General features: G+C 40.0%; 1 protein-coding gene across 4 annotated transcripts in view; it reads left to right on the top strand.

The window, feature by feature from the left end:
- GRM1 (glutamate metabotropic receptor 1) overlaps positions 1 to 17,066 on the top strand; it is a 247,624-nt gene that overhangs the window by 199,329 nt on the left and 31,229 nt on the right. For all 4 annotated transcript variants that reach the window (XM_020810631.3, XM_020810718.3, XM_072995650.2 and 1 more), the window contains exons 6-8: positions 10,516 to 10,684; positions 13,428 to 13,554; positions 14,738 to 15,668. In XM_020810631.3, the coding sequence (XP_020666290.3) occupies positions 10,516 to 10,684; positions 13,428 to 13,554; positions 14,738 to 15,668 (1,227 nt within the window). The remainder of the gene's footprint in view (positions 1 to 10,515; positions 10,685 to 13,427; positions 13,555 to 14,737; positions 15,669 to 17,066) is intronic.

The raw sequence follows: 17,066 nt of genomic DNA, 5'->3' as shown, positions 1-17,066 counted from the left end.
TCTGTCAGATCAGGAACTCTAACATCTGAAAACACCCATAAGAGACCTATAGAACTTTACAGGCTTCAAGGGAAAAAGCAGAAACTGGCATTTTATCCCAGTTAAGGATTAATTACAGAATCAAACCAGATAATCATTGACAATCATATCAAATTCATCTGAGTATTGAAGTATAAGACTTTTAATTGTTGCAATAATTCCAGGCAGCATCAGTTTATCTAACTTCTACAAGCTTTATCTACTTCGTTTCTATGTTTTTAAACACCAAAAAGTTTTACACCTATAGAAAAGTACAGTATAGGCACAAATGCTTAAAAATATATGAAAATTAAACTTAAGTTGTAGACAAATTCTTAAGGCAGAATTCAATCCAAAATACAGGCGCATACATGTTAAGAGAAAAACAATGAGAATGTTTCAATTACAGTATATTCTAAAAATGCAGGAGCTAACAAACCTAAAAGGCACAATAAAAAAAACTAAGAAAACATCTCCTGAAATATAGAATTTGTTAACAATATAAAGTAAAAGCATTTCTTAGCCTTTAAGTGTATTACTACACACACATGTTATTATTCTCAACGGTCACCCAGCTTACCCAGTTTGAATCGATGGAGGAAAATCCATACTGATTGTGTTGTTGACTTCTGGAAATGAAGCCTGCCACATGATAGTTGCTCTTTGATGTCTGGTGCCCCAAATATTGTGGAGTTGTGATAATGTAATGAATTCCTGAATGCCCACATGTATGTCTTACATCTTTATATTTATAATTTTCTCAGGTTATTTACAAAGAGAATTTGTAAATAACCTATTTTCCAGGGACCTGAAAATCCAAAAGCTTGGTACCCCAGGAATATTTTTTCAATAGGAAATAGTATTGTTCCTGCAGTCTTTGTAATTTCAGGGGTCTTTAATATCTCGCAAGCTCATAATATCATTGTTATGACTAAAAATGTTCAGAGCTTAGAGTAATAATGCTCTATACCAGAGGTCCCCAACCTTTTTCACCCTGTGGACTGGCTGGGGAAGGCGGGATGCCCTCCGCACTCATGAGCATGCATGAATGAGTGTGCGCATGCACAAACAGTGGTGTGGTGCTTGTGCGGGGGTGTGTGTTTGTGTGCATGTGCAAATGGCGGTGCATCGCTCACACAGACATGCTGGAGCGAGCGTGCATGCACAAATCAGCTGTGCGGGGGTGAGTGGGGGGCAGGAGGTCTGTCTGGTTCAGATCATGGGCCAGCACCGGGCCACAGACCAGGGGTTGGGACCTCTGCTTATACGATTAAGCATTTGATGCACTAGGGTACTGTCACCCTAAAATCCTGAAATGCTAGACTACTGTGGACTCAAAAAATTAAAATCACCAAAAGGGTGCACTATCTCCATGTTTACTTGTTGTAACATAAACAAGTTCATTATAGCATACTGTACATACATTTGATATGATATGATACCTTTATTGGCATTATACAAATACATAGGGGAAAGAGACACAATCAGCACCAATGAGGAAGTACAAAATCATGAAAAACAAAAAATTACCCAGAGAATGGGGCAAAGAGGAGTTCAAGATTATAAGGCATCAGTTAGGTTCAACATTTCAGTTAAATAGTTTGCCACCACCTCAGTGAGGGGAGCACAGCGATCACTCAAGAAGACACGGAGAAGATCAGGAAAGTAATCCGTAAAGTGGATCAGCCAGTGATCTAAAAAGACTTTCCGAAGAGAATAGTGTGCTGGCATCTAAATAGAATATGGTCCAAGGTGTTGTGCAGCAAGTGGCAGAAAAGGCAGAGTCTTTTATCTTTAGGGGTTTTGGAAAAACAGCCAAACTGCACAGCTGACAGGAATATATTAAACAGATCTAGCATGAAAGTTCTCCGCCATGTAGGATTAGTCAATAAGTTGAAATAATTTAAAGGATATTCTAAAACAGGGGGTAAACCGAAAAATTTTAGAGAGCATGTGGGATTAAGGAGGTCGCTAAGATGTTCAAGCTCCCACTGATATAGCTTGGTTTTGATATAAGAATGAGTGAGAGATAATTCCAATTCGAAGAGTGATTCTATCGGCCAATCAATGGATAACAGTTTAGAGTGGATACGTTGAGTCCACTTGGGGGAGCAAGAATCTCTTAGCAGAGCATAAAGTAACGAATCTGGGGGATTGGTTAAAAACAAGCAGTCAGTATTTAAAAGTGAGGGACCAAGCCAGGGTTGAGGGGAGATGGACCCCTAATTCAAGTAGGATAGAGGCAAGATGAATTGATTTTGGAAGCCCAAGGATCTTTCTAAAGAAAGAAGTCACTAAGCGGTCAAGGTCAGAGTGGTCCAATGCAATCCACACAGGAACTCCATATAATAATTGTGAGATAATTTTGGTTTGGAATATGTGGGGAGCAGCTGGGAGGAATTGGTTACCAGCAGAGAAGTGGAACTTGGCAATTGCCTTTAGATTCTGATATGTGGATGAAATGACAGCTTTTTAATGAGGGGACCAATTTAGTTTGTAATGAAAGAGGATCCCTAAGTACTTTAAGGTTTGTACTTGATGGTAAGAATAGAGACCTATTGACCAGGGGGAAGGAGACCAATGTTTAGAAAAGACCATAATTTTTGTCTTGTCAGAGTTGATGGTGAGGTAATTTAGCGAACAATATTTTTGTAAAAGGTAAAGAGAAGAACGCAAACCAGGTTTAGTGAGAGAAAGTAAGACCATATCATCAGCATAAAGGAGGACAGGAAGAGGAATCCCATTAAGGGCAGGAGGTATCAGAGTTTGAGAGAAAAGAAGGGAAGTCAACTAGAAAAAGATTAAAAGCAAGGGGGCAAGGATACATCCCTGGTGAACACCATTTTGAACAGGGATCCTACATACACTCAGTTGTTAGGAATTGTTATTGTTCAGTGACCTTAATTGAGGGCTGGCCAATTGTTATGGAACAACTACAGTAAACTGTTATTCAAGCCTCAATTTTAAAAGAACGTTCATTTTAAAGGATTTTTTTTCTGAACCCCTCTCAATTATTTTAATACTCTATGCATACAGTTTTCAAACCTTGGCAGCCAAATCTTGGCAGAGCATGATCAGTGTTGTAGTGGTGTCAGGGCTTGCAAGGTTAAAGAATTAGGACTCTTTTTTTCCTTTCCTTTCCTTTCCTTTCCTTTCCTTTCCTTTCCTTTCCTTTTCTTTTCTTTTTTCTTTTCTTTTCTTTTCTTTCTTTCTTTCTTTCTTTCTTTCTTTCTTTCTTTCTTTCTTTCTTTCTTTCTTTCTTTCTTTCTTTCTTTCTTTCTTTCTTTCTTTCTTTCTTTTTGCTGCCTGCCTGCCTATCATTTGTATACCATCTGACTTAGAGCAGAGCACTATTCAGGGTGGTTAACAGCAAATATAAACAATACATCCTCCATTTCCCAGTGACCCAAAAATAACATAGACTGACACATTAAATTAAATAATAAAAAAACCACAAATCTAAGAATATAACAGCTGATGATGGTGTTAGGGCAAATAAAATCAAATCCTGCAGTCATCTCAGGAGAGGATGTCACTGAACGCTTCCCTGAACAGCTTCATCTTCAGCAACTGTTTGAATGTATTCAAGAAATGTATTCAACCTATTCCATAAAGATGAGATCACAGTCAAGAAAGCTAAATTTCTATTAATCACTTTCCATGCTTCTCTAGGAGTGGCTATCCATAGTGTCAGGGTTTGAGAAGATTGGGGTGGGGGCAAGTAGAAGTTCTTAACCGGAGGTATTCAAACATGCAAGGAGGTCCCAAACCAGTAAAGGCTTTGTATGTAAGTACCAATATCCTGAACCTGGCTTGGAAAGACACCAGGAGCCAATGCAGATGCTTCAGCTAGGAAAATATTTCAAATTTCTTTGTGCCCGTAATCTGTCTAGCTAATACATTCTAAACCCACTGCAGTCTCCAGGTGAGGTTCAATGGCAGTCCCAGACTGAGAGCAATATAGTAATCAGTCCTAAAGATTACCAGCAGATGAACCAATGTCTTTAGCAATCCTCATCCAAGTAGGGATGGGTCTAAGAGCACAGACTGGTTGAAGGCTGACCTGGACACGGTTGGAATCTGCTGTTTCAATGAAAGGGCTGAGTCTAAAATCATTTTCAAATTTCAGGCACAATCCTGAAAAGGGAAAATAATGCCATCCAGCTGAGGCAGATGACCCCTAACCAGCCTGGGGGCAGCCTCAAGAATAGAATCTCAGTCTTTCAAGGACCAGGACAGCATCTACTGCAGAACATGTAAAGGAGAAATAGAATAGTGTGTCATCAGCATACTGATGACAACACACTCCAAATCTCCGGATGACTTCCCTCATCCATCAAGCAAAGATAAAGATGTCATGTGCCACATCCTCAGGGTTCCTGGTGCCTCTGTATTGTCTCAGAGTAGCTGGTGAGGTGGGAAATAGATTTTTCCAGCAAAGGTCTAAAATATTGTTTGGATGTTTGTCCAGCACATCCCACTGTTTTCGGCAACACTTGTTTGTGTGGGGCTTATTCTGTATGAAAGAGCATGCATTTTTTAGCACATCGGGGGGAGGGGGTTAGAGTTGCCTGTTTTTGCATGGGCAACATAAATCAATTTAGCTTTACAGAAGACCTGTTCCAGAGAAAGAGAAAGTCTGTTATAGCTAGGAGATCCTGGTTTGTAAGGATCTGCTCATCCCCATGTATTTATGGACTTTTCTTCAAGATTTGCATATGGCGGCATGGTTAGTTAAACATGGTTCATTTAAAAAGCAGGAAAGTAAACCAGGATTCTGATTTGGTTCCGCAGTTAGCTATAACAAGGGCAATGGTTTGGGCTGATCTCAAAAAGTTGCCAGTGAGCTATGGTTTGCACGAACCATGGTTTCCCTATTTTCCCAGCCCCTCCCCTTGATCCATTTAACAAAGCCTGAGGAAATGCAGGGGGAAACCCCTATAGTCTATAGATCGAGGCCTGAAAATCGTAGAAAAAGTTCCACTTGAAATCTTTTGCCATTCATTCTTCTAAAAACATAATTTACAGGTGACATGTAAAAGTAAAAACAAGACTTATCTTATTTCAATTTCAGGTAAGAAAAAAAGATTTGGAGAATGTTCTTCTGCTTTCCAGTCAATTGGATTTGCCTGTTTTCCATTATGATTCAGAACATAAAAAACACTGTCTGGCTTTTCTTGACCTCAGGCTCTGTACATTTGTGACAAACAAGGAGGGGAATGCCCTCACCTCTATTTAAACCTACCGATCAGATAGGTAGAGTAGCTGACCAGAAAGACACAAGCCTGTTTCAATTTCCGATCAAGTAAATGAATAAATGTACAGTATTTTTAAAAATCACCGCTTCTAGCTGTAGCTTTCTCCTCATTCTGAATTTCAATCAAAACTCTCCTCTGCTTGCCACCCACGTAGATCTTTACTTCTCTGTCACTCATCCACCAGCTTGTCTGTCTAGACTTCCTGGTGATTCCTTCTCCTCCTCCCTTTGCTCTGCTCCGTTTCCTCCTGCTCTTTTCTCTCCCGCCTTGAAATTAATGCTGTCAGTCATCTGTTTTGCACAATGCTTCTCTCCTCTGTGGGAACAGGGAGCGCAGTGAGATGACACCCAAAGACCCCTGCAACTCAGTGCTTGTGTGTCTCAGTGATGGAGGGCAAAGAGCCATGGCAGAAGCAATGGTCTGAAAGCCATCAGAACCATGCATGCTAACTTTGTTTTGGTCTGGTACAAGCAGATCGTACTTCCTTTGCGCAGGCGAGCAGCAGATTTTCCACCTGGGTTGCTAATTGTTCATGAAATGCTTGCAGAGCTGCCTCTCATTCATTATTAAATGCAACCCCTTGATTAATTTATGTCAAGGAGTCTCAGAGTCTATGACATAAATGTGCTTTAAGTCAAAGAAAATATTGTGTGGACCTCCACAAGTTTAATATAAAGACAGATGGTACATCTGGCAGATCAGGTTTGGAAGGATGAGCCTGCTGTTCCCTAGGGAAAGGACCTTAGAGGAATAAAACAAAGAATGGGCTCTGAGCTGTCAGGTTTCACAGACACATATTATGTATGACAACCAACTACTAGAGTTGGCTTGTGGTCCAGGCTGGAAGGGGAGGGATCCACTCAGACCACAACATGGCACTGGTAGCCACTTCCTTCAAGCCACTCAGGTTTAATATTGAGGGTGCAATTCCAAAGATGAAATGGATTATGGGGGGGGGGAGGGATCCCACTGACATGCCATTTGGTCTCCTGAAATCTCATACAGTCTGGAATGGGAAGAGAGGGGTGAGCAAAGATAACACTCTTGCAGTGGCAAACGGCCATGCTTCATGGAGCCATGTCATCACACCGTAAGCACCAGGCATGGATCCTAACTGCAGCTTTGGAAAGCAAAGTGTTCCTTCTCTCAGTGCCAAGGAAACTTCGACACCACTGGATGATGGAAAGGACCGGTTGGCAGGGAGGCAAATTTCACTGCATTCTCTTCTTTGAAGCCTCTGAACCAGCAGCTATTATTCCAGACAGATCTACAGAATTGTAGGAGGTTAGTATATGCTACTGTTTATTAAAACAAAATTAAAAGACGCCTGCTTCTTGGGAGAAAAGTGATGACAAACCTGGACAGCATCTTAAAAAGTAGAGACATCACCTTGCCAACAAAAGTCCGATTTTGGATTTTCCAGTAGCGATGTATGGAAGTGAGAGCTGGACCATAAAGAAGGCTGACTGCCGAGGAATTGATGCTTTTGAATTGTGGTGCAGGAGGAGACTCTTAAGAGTCCCCTGGACTGCAAAGAGATCAAACCTGTCCATTTTAAAGGAAATCAACCCTGAGTCCTCACTGGGAGGACAGATTCTGAAGCTGAGGCTCCAATACTTTGGCCATCTCATGAGAAGAGAAGACTCCCTGGAAAAGACCCTGATGTTGGGAAAATGTGAAGGCAAGAGGAGAAGGGGACGACAGAGGACAAGATGGTTGGACAGTGTCATCGAAGCTACCAATATGACACAATTCCGGGAGGCAGTGGAAGACAGGAGGGCCTGGTCTGCTCTGGTCCATGTGGTCACGAAGAGTCAGATACAACTTAACAACTAAACAACAACAACTGTTTATTAGAAACTGAAACGTTCAGTAGTTTGCGGAATATACTAAAGCAGTGGTTCCCAACCTAGGGCCACCAGAATTAGACTACAACTCCCAGAAATCCCGGCTAGCACAGCTAGTAGCAAAGATTTTGGGGAGTTTTAGTCTAAGAACATCTGGGTACCCAAGACTGGGAACCACTGTTCTAGAGGCAATAGAGGTGTTGAAAGTTTTAGATATAGTGAAGAGGTTTATAAGGGAGAAGGATGTTGTTCCTGCAGAGACACCCTCCTTCAAAGCTGCTTGTCTGTGCAATGAATTTGCAAATAAAGTCTGTTGTTTACCTCCAGATAACCAGTCACCAAACAAAACTGAGCTCATTTGCAACCAGAGGAAGCTTTGAGATAGAGTAATCTAATGCCCATTACCTTTTAAGGAAGGTTTGTCACTAATTGTGAAGCTGACATCCTGTATAGCCTGACCCTGAGTGGCAGGAAATTTAGGTATGTTAAAAGCAGGTACTTTTTCACACAATGCAGAGCCAAACTATAGAATTTGCTAGCGCAAGATGTAGTTGTGGCCCCAGTTTCTGGGCAACAGAAGCAGAATGGCAGTAATGTACTGATAAGCTGATTATGAACTTCCTTTGTTCCTTCGTTCCTTCGTTCGTTCCTTCCTTCCTTCCTTCCTTCCTTCAAATATTTTAGCCCACCTTTCTCCTTAAAAGGACCTAAGGCAGCTTGCATCTTTAAAAAGACAATATTAAAGTCAACAAGAGTGAGTATACAAATATTAAAAAGAATCAAACAAATACCATACTAACTATCATACTAAAAAACATAAGCAACACCAAAACACATTTAAAGCACATCCCTTGAACATCTGCTTGTCACTGTGGGGAAGTATTTGATCTGGTCATGCACACCTTTTTATATGCTTATATTGGAGAAACAATGCAGCTATACAAAACTGAAATGCCAATTCACAATCATTTCGCTCCCCTGAAAGTGTGGCATTTTGATGCTTCGCAATTTTAGGAAGGAACCAAAATCATGAGAGACATTTTGTCCCCCACCATGCTCTGACATCTGAGACTGATTTGAGGAAAATCAAAATGGCAGCTATTATTAGAAAATTAACTTCTCTTTTGCCACACATTTGAGGTAGGCACAGAACAGTTAGCTCATGGACCAAGTAAGGTTATGCCTCACTACCACCACCATTTCAAGGTACGGTGTCTGTACTGCTCAGTTTGGAAGCCACTCAAAGTGGACAGCAGTTGCATTACTTATAGAAAAAATGTGCTAATATCAGTGAACAGATAAGTGCTTAAACATCTCATTTTATTCTAGAGTTGCATTGTGAAACACTCCACCAAAGAAACAGCAGTGCTATAGATATAAAATAGAAGTATCAACTCTGTAAATATAAAATATAAATATAAACCCATTGTGTACTATTCCTTGCAATTCTACTTTTAATGTTGAAATATTTATTTATTTTTTAAAAATGTTTGGATGTCTTCTCTTTTTAATAAGAATGGGAATGCACAATTGCTGTTCCATGGGGATCAGACCTGATCTGGCATCTTAACTCTTCTTATAACATACCTAGGAAGGCACCTCATGCTGCCCTTCTATGATGGCAGCAGGAATATCAAAGATCAAACATGCAATTGTTTGCATGTCTCTTCCTATTTAGTGAGACTGAAAACCCAAACAGATATTCTAATGAATCAGTCTGGCAAAAGAAAATTGGAACAAAATAAAGGGGTGCTTTTTCATGGAACTCTTCATCCTTAAATTACTAGGTCAATTTCATAAAATTGTGGTTGAAATACTTTTCTTCCTTTGGAAATTCACTCATAACTGGCCAGGGGGAGGCTCCAGGAACTAGTTACCTTTGACCATACTGTCAGCCCAAATGACAGCTCCCAGCTCCTTACTTACTCTGTGCTTTATAGGAAGGTGGCTAGAAAGGCTAGATCAAGGATGCTGGGTGTCCCCCCCCCCCGCCCTAAGTCTGGGAGGGAGGCTATTGTATATACAGCTATTGTACATGTAATCAGATATTAAATGATCAAAAGTTGTCTAGGATACTGGTTTTTTAATTTCCATTTTCTCCTTCATCTCAGTGCTTTGATATTGCATTTCTGCCCCTTACACAAGTTAAATTGAATGAAGTACTACTCCTAGGTTTCATGTTCTGAATTTAATTTTCTAGTGCTATCAATCTGTAGTTGTAGTATTAAGAAAGACTTTGGCTGCCTGTTAACTGCTCATACCTGAGTCATGAATGACAAAGAGATATACCAAGAATAGTTTGGCGGTTTTGAACTAACAGCAGTTAGTAAGGGAAACAAGAACTGGAGCAATCACTGCCAATTAATTTATTTTCCATAAAGAGCCTAGGCCAATGAAGTTAAATGGGTTGTTGAGGAGAGAAGGGACAGAGTTTGGAAACTTACTTTGAATAAGAAGTTGCTATCGTTACTTATCACTGATTTTTTTTTAAAAAAATAGTTCATTAAATTACCAATTACATTGCTTGTTTTTTAATGTGTGTGTGTGTGTTTCATGTAAAACAATGTCCCAAAATTGGAAAAAGAACTCTCTTCTTAAAGTGCTTTCCAAAGTAAGAAGATTGCTTCCCCCCCAAAAAAATTACACTGAATAATGAGCAAAAAATTTACACTGAATAATGAGCAAAAAATGAATGACATGTTATTCAATTGCTAGAATCTTGTTTTGCAAGCTAAGCCATGAAGCTCCAGTAGTGTCATGAACCATGATCAAGCCACAGCCTTTTAGACAGAATTAAACGTTTCCTATTCCCTCCCTCACCAGGTTGTGGGGATCCCTGGGAATCTCCTCATCCTAGGAGACCTTTGGTAGCCATGGAATGAGATAATGAATGATTTAAAGCTGGAAATTTGCTACCGCTAGTCCTAGTACCCTGATTCTGCACTGCTTTTAAAAGGAATGCCATTAATCCCCAAAATAATGTGTTCTAGATTACCACCTTTCTTGTTATGTATTACTTCCTGGCTCTGAGGGCCAAAGTAGATGAGATGCTCAGTTCACATCTAGAAGCTGACAGACATTTTTCTCACCCAGCAACACAGCTTTCCTGAGAGCTGTGTCCCTAAAGCAGTCAGACTTGCAAAGAAAGCACATGGTGGACCTCAGGATGACCAATCATTAAACAAACAGATCTAATTCACAAGGTGATGTTCTTGCTAAGACAGACAGACATCTTTTGCCACTGGAAGAAACTCTACTTCTACATATGAGCAGAGTAACGCATCTAATCTGACCAAGTGTCACAAATTGAATTGAAGTGAAGTGCCAAAAAAGATGCTAATTGTAGTAACCATTTTAATTTGATATTTTGTATGCTGCTGTTTTTCCCCTAGGTATGACATCATGAATCTCCAGCAAATAGAAGGTAATCACTATGATTATGTCTACATTGGGACCTGGCATGAAGGGGTGTTGAATATTGATGATAACAAGATTCAGATGAACAAAAGTGGAATGGTTCGGTCAGTGTGTAGTGAGCCTTGCTTGAAAGGTCAAATTAAGGTATGTTGCCTACTCTTACTTCTATTTTAGCATTACATTCTGTGGAGGGGGCGGAATTATATGAAATTAGATCAATATGAGATCTGACTGTGGCCTGTATGCAACCTAAACTCTACATGAAAGCATATTCCAATAAGAGAGGAAAATTCTGACCTTCGAATAAAATACAAAAAATGTGCACATATTTAGGGATATGAGGCAAATTCTTTATAATTTGAAAAGCTTCACATGCTGACTGATATGGTCTTATCAGAGGTCCAGAAGAAAGGTGTTGTTAGGTAGCTGTGTGTTGCTTCACATACTTCAAATTTTGTAGTATGCCAGCTACATTTGATGCATTTGGGAGCCCTTCTCCACTGTCTGCTGAGTGAGGCCTTCGGCTTTGGCCTGTTGTCAAGATTAACGAAGATCAGCAGAAACAGCACCTCTGGCTTAACTAGCTTTTGACCTGAACTGTGTTAATACGGCTACTTGTTGATCAGTTCTTGCTTCCTTGAGGTTGTGTTCTCATTTTCAACCTGAAACTACTTCCAATAATACTTGGAAACTCCATAAAATATCTTATTATTCAAATTTTGGCTGCCTTCTATGTAGCATCATGCAACTATAGTGGCATTTGATTCTCTACTGTTCTCTTTTTGAACTTCAAACAAGCGTTTTTGCCTTCCAGTTTGGGATAAATGAAACCCTATTGATCTTGCGCACATATTGCAGGTGCAGTTTGTATAATCAGAAAGTTGTTTTGTGCCCAGCTGACTTTCCTTAGTCTTTCTTGTCAAAGGGGAGAATGTATCATGTGCAGGGGATGTGAAATTTACTGAACAAGATCAATAGCCAGCATAATAGCAAAATGTGATGGGTAACAGCAGTTCCCTTGGGTAGAGATTGAAGCATGCACAACTTGATGTTGGGCCCCCTGTGCTCCACATCACAGGCAGCTTTGAATTCCACACAAAATCTCTGCTGGCGACTCTGCAGTGTATGACTGAGAGCAATTTGCCACCTACCAAGCTCATAAAGCATGAAGAAAAACAATTCCTGAGAACCGAGCAGCATCTGTAAAATTAGCTTGCAAGAGCAAAATGTTCCATTACTGAGGTGGTGGGAAAAGAGAAGAATTAAAAAGAGACTGCAGTTTAAAGGTTAGCTTTCCTTCCAAGCTAGCAAATTGCCTGCTGGGGGAGCTTGGTTTATTTATATTTTTGCTGTAACAGCAACCGGCTTCCTTTGAGTTCCCTGAGAAGAATGAAGGGACTGGAATTAAAGTCACCATTAAGAGGCGGGTGCCCATCCTGAAGCTCCAGGCACCGATAAACTCAATTTTTATGATGGCAGGCAAGTTTAAATCCATCCTGAAGTCTTCCTGTCTTCCTGAAGATACTGATAAGTGAATGGGTCCCTCTTCCACTTTTATGGGATCAGGTAAAAAGTCAAGGTGGGGGCAGGAGGTATTTTTCCAGGGGTTGCAAAATTCCGTAGCATTATATTATGTGCAGCGTGTCACGACAGCCCGCCTGGTCGCTCTCTCCCTCTGTGCATTTGATAGTACCAGATTTAGTTACATTTAGAAACCTACAAGATGTAACATAAAATTGCGGGAAGTGGACAGCACTAAAAAGGTGTTACAACTTGGCACAATAGGAGTGCCATGAATCCCAACTAAAATTGGCTTGGACTGAAGGACACGGGGGGGGGGGGACTTAAGAGGAAAAAAAACCCGACATGAAGTAAAAGAATAGATAACTTCTAAAAATCTATTTTGGTTAATACAGTATGACTTCCAACAGCAAAAGAAGCATAAAAACACTGAGTTATTCTACAATGGGAGGTCAGTATATCAACTGACGCAAGTCCCATTGATTTAGTGTGTCCCATCAATCCAGAACTAACAACTGCATTTAGACCTAAATTTTAGATAAAGTTCTAGCTAGAATTAACGAGTGAATTTAATCCTTAATTTTTCCATAAGGCTCCAATTGGAACCAACAATCAGATTTAGATCATCACTCAGAGTAAAAGAAAAAAACACACTGCTACACCTTTGTTTCACTTTAAAGGACCATGATATTTCCCCAGTGCTACTTCCAGCCCTTAAGATTATAGTTTATGGTGACTAGTGGGAATTGCCCTGCCTTGTCCTCTCCTCTGAACAGCCATGTGAATAAGCGACAACTGAAGATACTGTTGCAGTGGACCTTGCTCCAAAGGTTGGTGAAAAAGGGGCATGAAGTGTTTTTGCTCTTATCGCATCTTTATTTTAATCTATAAAATGAGAAATTATCATGTTTTAACTTTAAAAAATTGTAGAATGACTGCATAATAAGGGTGCCACTATATGTTCCTTTAAAATATTTTTAAAGGTAAGCATAATATTTTGATATATATGTTTAAATCAAAACACATTTGTTTTGCTTTTGTACTAGTTCCTTTTACTCATTAAGTGCACTGAAATGGTAAAGCTGTCTCACTGTTTCAGACCATTAATCTACAGTATGTCATTCAATTGTATTTTCATTTTTTTAAAAAACGTACTGAGAATTTGTACTTGCAAACATTTATTTTAGGCGAGACAAGTTGAAACATGAATACTGCTTTTAGAATTCCACTAACTATATTATTATATTCTAGGACTATTTTCATAGTTCTCTATATTATATTATTGTACAGGAATAGGCTAAATTGCAGAAGCTGTTTTAAAAGTTTTTAAGGGTGGTTTTTTCCCTCCCATGTTTCTATTTTGTAGGTTATAAGGAAGGGAGAAGTCAGCTGCTGTTGGATTTGTACGGCATGCAAGGAGAACGAATTTGTACAAGATGAGTTCACATGCAAAGCATGTGAACTGGGATGGTGGCCTAATGATGATCTGACAGGTGGGGACAATATCTTACAGATTCTTTGCCTTTAATCAGCCCAGGATGCCAATTTACGTCCTACCACAGGCATACTCTCTAGACCTCCATCTGATTATACTTTATTACCTAGCTATAGGTCTCCCTCAGCATCTTTGAGGGGGCTAGCATCTGTGATGGAGCAGTAACCTCTCTCTGAAACATCCTAGTAGTGTCCTCTCCAACAAGTGCTATGGCATCCTTTCTTGCTGGTGAAGTCTTCCACACCCTCTTGTAAAGGTCCAGATTCCATGATGCCAGCAAAGATACATTTGAAGGTACCAGTCAGGCTGCGGCACATATGGCTAATGAGCAGATTGGAAGAAAAAGGTCCTCTCTTTGATTTGTTCATACCTCACACACAGAAACCACCCAGCATGGCATAGTATTTGGTTCCCTAGGTCATGCAGTGACAAAGGTAAAACACTCACCAGTGTCTTTGAATTCTATGATTTTACATATCAGGACAAAATAAAAAGCATCTGGTCCTTAACGGGTCTAAAAATTAAGTAAATACAACCTCAGATGAACAACAACACATGACATATTACACCGTGACTTATTTAACAGAAATAAAATGAAAATGGAGAATTCAAAGAGGGTGTATTTTCTTTTTCACATGACTATACACTCATACACGCATGCACACACGCGCGCGCGCGCACACACACACACACACACACACACACACACACACACACACACACACACACACAAAATTACATATATTTGTAAAATAAATACAGATGTACGCACACATACTTGCAAATAGATAAGAAACTGAAATATATATATCGGTTTGCACTCAATGAAAAAAACAAACATTTTCATATATGTATTATTATGCACACATAACCTATAACTTTGCAAGCACTTATCCATTGCAAACTGTTCTGGGAATACCTGTCGGCATTCAGCAATGTCTTTTTCTAGAATACATGAACATTTAACTCATAGTTGTTCCTTCAGATCTTAATACCTCCCCTTTTCTTGTTTTAATATCATTTGGGACCTGCTATTTCTTGAGGGTATATTGTTATATCTTTTTAAGTGTCACATTACAGCTCTTGCGTGTTAAAGGGTGGATATCTTGAGGAACTGTAATGCCTTCTTATCTTGCTTATTTTCCAGTGATCTAATTCAATCTCTGTTTTGTATCCTGTAGGCTGTGAACCCATCCCTGTCAAATACCTCCAATGGAGTGACATTGAGTCCATTGTGGCCGTGGCATTCTCTTGCATGGGCATCTTGGTCACCATGTTTGTGACCCTTATCTTTGCACTTTACAGGGACACCCCTGTGGTCAAGTCTTCTAGTCGGGAGCTCTGCTACATTATTCTTGCTGGGATCTTCCTTGGCTACATCTGCCCTTTTACCCTGATCGCTAAGCCCACTGTCACATCCTGCTACTTCCAACGAGTCCTTGTGGGGCTTTCCTCTGCCATGTGCTACTCTGCTCTTGTCACCAAAACAAACCGAATTGCACGCATCCTGGCAGGCAGCAAGAAGAAGATTTGCACTCGCAAACCACGCTTCATGAGTGCTTGGGCCCAAGTAGTGATTGCCTCAATTTTGATCAGCGTACAGCTGACACTGGTAATTACCCTGATCATCATGGAGCCCCCTTTCCCCATCCTTTCCTATCCCAGCATCAAAGAAGTCTTCCTAATCTGCAACACCAGTAACTTAGGTGTGGTCGCCCCAGTGGGCTATAATGGACTCCTCATCATGAGTTGCACTTACTATGCCTTCAAAACTCGCAATGTGCCCGCCAATTTCAACGAAGCCAAGTACATTGCCTTCACCATGTACACAACATGTATTATCTGGCTGGCCTTTGTACCTATATATTTTGGGAGCAATTACAAGATCATCACCACTTGCTTTGCAGTGAGCCTGAGCGTGACAGTAGCCTTGGGGTGCATGTTCACTCCCAAGATGTACATCATCATTGCCAAGCCTGAGAGGAACGTCCGTAGTGCCTTCACCACTTCAGATGTGGTGCGTATGCATGTTGGGGATGGAAAGACACCTTGTAGGTCCAACAATTTTCTCAGTATATTCCGGAGAAAGAAGCCAAGCACTGGAAACCCAAAGTAAGTATATTGTGTATCTATCACTCTCTTCTCTTCTCTTCTCTTCCTAGCTTCAGAAACCTGCTGCATTTTCACCAAGGTCTCAAACACTTCTCCAACAATGGAAGGCAAAAGTAACCATAAAATAATGATATATTTTATGGTTACTTTTATGCTGTGGATCAAGGGAGAATGCTGACATGCCTACGTTAACCATCTACCCTACATCCTTATTTTGCTTCCCATTTAATTTATGTTGCCTGGTCCATAATCACATGCAAATAAAATGACTAACATTTTTATATCATAGAATCAAGGGCAGTCAGGTATTGCCAAATCTTGGTAAGGTATTGACAAACCTCAGTACTGCTATGTGTCTAGTGGCTTATTAGTTGCTGACCAGCTGGTCTATTAGTCATCATTTGTGTAAGATAGGATTTTAAAGAGCCCCAGTCACAAATAAGCTGAATAAATGACAAGTAATAAGTGGACTAGAAAAAATTCTTTTTGCCTGCTGCTCTGTGTAATGCAACCACCCATGACAAGTCATCTGAAAAAGTTATTGTAATATGTAACTGGCTGTGCATGGAATGGTTTTCTGACAAGCCCAATTATTATAATTTAAGGCAGAGCAGCTGTCAGCGAACGGAAACATTTCTCTTCAAATAGTAACTCAACCACAAACTAGTTTATGAACCAAGACTTATGAAGGAAATTATATTTCTATGACCAGTCTTCAAACACTCTCATTGTTTTTTACACTGCACTCACAGTAATTCTTCTGTCCAGAGACACATGCACATTGAGTCCTTTAAATGGAAATCATTTTTCCCATGGCTTCATTTTCCTTACTCATATAGAGGATGGAATGGAAATTTTATGAAAGAATAATTGCAATGATTATAGGGGTTTCTCATCTGAGGAAAAAGAAAACCCACATCCACATGTGTACTCTCTGCCTTACATTAAAAGTACTTGATATTTGCAACTGCCAGGAGCATAGTTATTAGCATCAGACTGATTTCCTCCAACTATATTTACACTTATTAAGCTAATAGGATCTTGCCCAGTCTTGCTTTGAGATTGGGCACACTAACAATAGTTGTTTGTCTTTGATCAAAGGGTAATGATTAGTAGAATCATTTTTCTTAACTCTGGAGACTGTTCAGCTGAACTGAATGTTCTAGTATGCAACCCACCAGTGTTTCATAATCTTGAGGACTGAATTTTTGTGGCTTTGAGGGTCTCAGTCATGCAATATACCAGCCTTTCTCCACCTGTTGTCTGCTGCTTTTTGTACTATTGGATTACAATTTACGGAATCCCACAACCAGTTATGCTGTCAGAGGTATTCTGGGAACTGCAGTCCAACATAGTGGGATAGCACCAAACTGAGAAAGGCTAGATCTTGTCATGGTG

Source organism: Pogona vitticeps, chromosome 1 (genome assembly GCF_051106095.1).
Source record: "Pogona vitticeps strain Pit_001003342236 chromosome 1, PviZW2.1, whole genome shotgun sequence".
NCBI classification, from domain to species: Eukaryota; Metazoa; Chordata; class Lepidosauria; order Squamata; family Agamidae; genus Pogona; species Pogona vitticeps.
The sequence above is the reverse complement of the archived record's forward strand: the minus strand, read 5'-3'. Positions and strand labels throughout refer to the sequence as shown.